The sequence below is a fragment of the Quercus suber genome, unplaced genomic scaffold, assembly GCF_002906115.3.
Source record: "Quercus suber isolate HL8 unplaced genomic scaffold, Cork oak 2.0 scaffold_81, whole genome shotgun sequence".
Classification (NCBI taxonomy): domain Eukaryota; kingdom Viridiplantae; phylum Streptophyta; class Magnoliopsida; order Fagales; family Fagaceae; genus Quercus; species Quercus suber.
Window position 1 is genome coordinate 1535300 of NW_027069546.1, and position 5391 is coordinate 1540690.

Consider the following 5391-nt stretch of genomic DNA (forward strand, 5'->3'; position numbering starts at 1 on the left):
ATATTTTAGAGACGGATCATAATTCACAACTAACGGTCAAGAATTTTTATTATTATTATTATTATTTTGGTACAACTTCTTTGATGAGAAGGTTAAAGGTTGCCTATCTGTGCGGAATTCAGTTGTCGGATAGCAATTTATAAAAACTGCCTCAATCAAAGCTTTTGTTTAGGTAGCACTTTCTACGAGCTTATTTTGGGTTGAGATCAGATTGCAATTGATACAATTGATATGGATAGTTGAGATTTAAAGCATTAAAAAAAAAATGAAAAAAAAAAAAAGTAAAGATAAAAAAATATAAATATAAATGTGAGGGACTCGGGTGAATTGTACGGTGCAATTGCATTTATTTCAGTCCCTTATTTTGTTTAAAAGTTAAGCTACGTAAAAATATGTTCTACCCAAAGCAATAAATAAGCTAACCCTTAGCATAAGATCTTGGAAATCTCATACCAAAAGAAATGGTGAGGGATCGTCTTCATGTAGTGATGCTTCCATTTTCTGCCTTTGGCCATATGATACCCTTTTTTCAGCTCTCCATTGCTTTAGCCAAAGCAGGAGTCCATGTTTCCTATGTGTCAACCCCAAGAAACATTCAAAGACTTCCCAAAATTCCTCCAAATTTAGCAACTTTTATAGATTTGGTGGGGTTTCCATTACCCACATTGCAAAACGGGGTCCTGACAGAAGGGTCTGAGGCCACCACTGACTTTCCACAAGAGAAGTTGAGTACTTAAAGGTTGCATATGATCTCCTGCAAACTCCTTCAAGCGTTTCATTGCAGATCAATTGCCAGATTGGATAATAATAGATTTTTTCCCTCATTGGGCAGTCGAGATTGCCCAAGACCATAATATCAGGCTTGTGTTCTTCACTGTTATGTCTGCTGCTACCTCAGTTTTCTTGGGGAAGCCACCAGGATTTTTATTTCTCTCTGACCAAACACCAGCTTGGCGGTCACCAGAAAGTCTAACAAAGCCACCGGAGTGGGTTAGTTTTCCGTCTTCTGTAGGATGGCGGGAGTATGAGGCGCCTTTTGTACTTTCTGGCCTATACGCAGACGGTGTTTCTGGCATGAGTGATGCTGCTAGGCTTACAAAGGTTCTACGTTCATGTAATGCATTCGCCATACGTAGTTGTAAGGAGTTTGAAGGTGAGTACTTGAATTTACACGAGAAATTGATGGCGAAGCCGGTGATTTCAGTGGGTTTGCTCCCTCCTGAAAGACCAGATGGAACATCAAAAATCAATGATGAGTCATGGAGGAAGATCTTCGAATGGCTTGATAAGCAAGATCCTAAGTCAGTTGTGTATGTAGGGTTTGGCAGTGAGTGCAAGCTGAGCAAGGAACAGCTTTATGAGATTGCTTATGGGCTAGAGCTTTCTCAGGTGCCTTTTCTGTGGGCACTGAGAAAACCCACTTGGGCTATTGATGACAGTGACATTTTGCCTTTGGGTTTTAGCAATCGAACATCTAGCATGGGAATGGTGTGTTTTGGCTGGTCACCGCAAATGGAAATTTTGGCTCACCCATCTATTGGGGGGTCGTTGTTCCATTCAGGGTGGGGATCTGTGATTGAGACGTTGCAATTTGGCCATTCTCTTGTTGTATTGCCACTAGTTTATGATCAGTCTCTGAATGCAAGTCTTTTGGTGGATAAGCATTTGGCTGTGGAAGTAGAAAGAGGCAAGGACGGATCCTTTAACAGGGATGGTATAGCCAATGCTCTGAGACTGGCCATGGTGTCAGATGAAGGAGAGGCATTCAGAGTTCGTGCAAGGGAGGCCTCTGCCATATTTGGAGATGAGAATCTGCATCAGCAACACTACATTGGTCAGTTTGTTGAGTATTTGAAACATGGGTCACACAACATAGAGTGATTATCATTCGTGTCAAAAAGAGGAGGTTTCTGACCTTTCAAATGTGCCAGTAGCAACAATAATGAATAAGCAAAATCCTCTTAGATTTTGGAGTTCAAATAATTCTCTTAGATTTAAGTTTGTAGCAAGCTAGTTGTATCCCTGTTTATCTTGTTCAAGATTCAAGATAATGCATTGCTCTTCAACTTCAAGCAGTGCATGAAATGTGTTGGATTATGCGGCCAAATACCCAAAATGTGTGAAACGGTTAAATATTATTTTATATGAAAAATCAAAATATTGTATGTTATAATTAAGATAATTATGAATAATGAGATTTGAATGTTTGGCCATGATTGACTATGTAGAATTTGACTTGTTCAAACATGCAGTTGAGATATCAAAAAGATATAGAGTACTGAATGGGGATAGTGGAGTGGATAAGAGAGTTTGAGTATCTTAAAGTTCTCGTCTTAATTTGTAAGAACAAAATAAACTTTAAAATATTTACAATTCATATCCTAATTTGTAGGAACAAAAATGAACGTTAAGAATTTTTTGTGAGATTAACCCACTTAAGCTCTTTAAAAGAAAAATGATAACCACACAAAAATTCTATAGGAAAAAATCCCCTTGCAACCCAAATACTTTCACGCTTATCGCTCCCATTTATCTCAATTTAAATTAAGATATCAATTGTATTTTATATTTGATTCACTGGCATCGGAGCAGAAGCAACTAGGCATATAGAATTAATTCCGCAGTTCCACTTTTATTATATCTCTTGCTTAGGAATACTACTTACTCGGCCACCATAGTGATTGGTCATTTTAATCTAATGTCTTAATTAAAAGATTTTTCGGTTTATTACTCCTTTTAGTTCCTTAGGTGAGTGCCACAAGAAATCTGTTTCTTGATAGACTAACCAAGCTAATTGACTCTGTTTGTTGGAACTCTCGATGGGTGATGGAGTCCGTGCAGTCAATGCTTTTTGTTTTTGAAGTGGGAGCTGTTACTTGACTAAAGAATAAGTGCTGGAGCAATGGTGGAGTGGTGTTGGTGCAAATTCTGTATTGGTACACTCAAATTTATTTATTTTTTGGATTCTTCCACGGTCAGATTTCTAAATTTACATCTTTTATTTCTTGTTGCATTAATCGTCGAACCAGCTTGGGTGGTCTAGGAACGCCTTTGGATGACCCAGGAAAGTTGGATGATTAAAGCGGGTATCGTTGGACGATCAAAGTGCCGTAATTACACATTTAACGCTCTATTTGTTTTGAAGTAAAATATTTTTAAATGTAAAATATTTTACTGAAAATATTTTCATTTTACCGTGTTTGATTGCAAACAAGGAAAATCATTTTCAAAAAATTTTTTAACATAAAATGTGAACATTTTTCTAACTCACAGCCCACCAGATCAATGCATATCCAACCAACAAAATCGGAGAAATCTATTTGGAACTATTAGAGGATCATCGGTAAATACAAAGCCACAAACCCACGAAAAAAAAAAAAAAAAAAAAAATCAAGATCTGCACAATCATCCTGAAAAACAACGATCACCCATGAGAAATGAGAAACAATTTGAGAATCAAACCCTCCCTGCTCTTCTTGATCTCCATCCATATTTAATTCTAGTTGCAACAAGTTGTGGTTTATTTTCAACTATTTTAACTCTAAAAGAAATGCCTACACCATGATGTAGTTAATTGAGTGGAACCATTGTTGAATAGGCAAGCAGTTTTATCTTCATTTTCCTGAATTACCCAAAAAAGAAAAAAAAAAAAAAAGAGAGAGAAACAATTGAAATTTGCCAGTAAAAAGAAAGATTAAGACCCATGAAAAACAACCCCACCCACACCGTGCATCAAGCCACTAGATCAAACAATTGAGACCCAAAATCCTTCAAACAACTAAGACCCAAAATCAATCAACCAAAAACTGTACAATCTTGATCACCAGATCGACCTCTGACCCACTAAAAGCAAGTCCCACCATATCCCAACCTTTAGAAACCCAGCTAAATAATCTTAAAGAATGAATAAGATTGATAGTGGCACTAATGACGTGGAGCTGGTGATGGGTGGCAACGATGAAGGGAGAGCCGGTGATGGGTGGTGCCGAATAGGGTGGAACCGGTGATGGGTAGTGATGAAGATGGTGGAACCGGTGATGGCTGAGAGAGAAGGGTTGAGGGTGGGCTGGGTTATGGAGAGAAATCTAAGAAAGCGTAAAAGTGAGAGAGAGGCAGTGCATAGGGATTGAGAGAGTGCAATAAATGTAAAATATTTTACCGATATTTCAAGTGTAAAATATTTTACAAAAATTTGCCTTAGTTGTTTTAGTTGACAGGAAATATTTTACTTTTGATCAATTATTTTACTTTAAAACAAACACTGTAAAATGTAAAAAATATTTTCCTGTAAATATTTTACATCGAAACAAACGGAGCGTTATGCATAAGCCGTTACCAATGGATGCACAAGTACACATGACCATTGGCAAGATAATCAATCACCTCATAAAGTCATTAAGACTGCTATTGAGGGCCTCCAACAATTAGAGAAGTCAAAGATCTATATAAACCACCTTAGAACCTAAGCAAAGGGAGATTGATACAGACAGGTACACATATACACATTGAAATACACTCTCAGTTATTATTGTTTTTCTCAATCAACATCTGACTTTATCATCAAGGGCTCTTGGGCAGTCACCACACCGGTGACCAGAAGCAAAGAAACACCATTGTTATTGTAGGCACCACATTTTGTACTTCTTACGACTCGGGCCTCCGTTCCAAAATAATGCCCAAATTCCAAGGCCTAAGGTCAGTGAGTCCAATCAGATGTTAAATTGACTTGAGAGGTGTTAAAATGGAAAATATAACTTTTCATGAGAAAAAATCTATTTTTGGAAAATAAAGGGAAAAAAAAAAAAAAAAAAAACACACACACACATGGTTTACGTACATTGGCACAAACCTACATATGCAAACACAAGTCTACGTACGCAACTAAGGTTTCAAAGACATAAAAGAGGCAAGTTTTCTGCACTAAATACTGAGGTTTGGAATGAATCCCACATCATCTGAGAGCCATTCCAAATCCCTATTTTTTAACTATATAAAGCCTTACATGGTAAATTTTCAAGACACAGAAAATCCTAAGGGAAAACCTAAGATTCACTAGAAATAGTGAATCAAATAGAGAGTTTTTCACAAAACATTCGCAAGTCAATTTTATTTGATTTGGGCCCTTTCTATCCTTGATCATTTGAGTTTAAGATTACTAATGACATTTCTATTGATTTGTGAATAGATTGACTAAGGGGAATAGTCAAAATCAAGCTTGAAAGCTTCCTTTTTTGAGGTATTCTTTTGAACTTTTCTTTTTTCATTTTTGCCTTTAATCTTTTCTTTAATCTATCTTTTTTTTGTTTAGTTTATGTTTATATAAGTTCGTTTATGTTAGTTTTAGACTTTCTTTATATTTTTGAGCATGTTAGGATGATAGATTTATCGCTT

The 5391-nt window shown here is 36.6% G+C and overlaps 1 protein-coding gene across 1 annotated transcript; it reads left to right on the forward strand.

Annotated features, from left to right (window-relative positions):
- Window positions 1–297: 297 nt before the first annotated feature.
- On the forward strand, window positions 298–2162 carry LOC112038345 (putative UDP-rhamnose:rhamnosyltransferase 1). Its single transcript, XM_024071154.2, is given in 3 exon segments — window positions 298–723; window positions 726–764; window positions 767–2162. Coding segments are annotated over 3 exon segments (1416 nt in total). The 5' UTR covers window positions 298–461; the 3' UTR covers window positions 1882–2162.
- Window positions 2163–5391: the final 3229 nt, after the last annotated feature.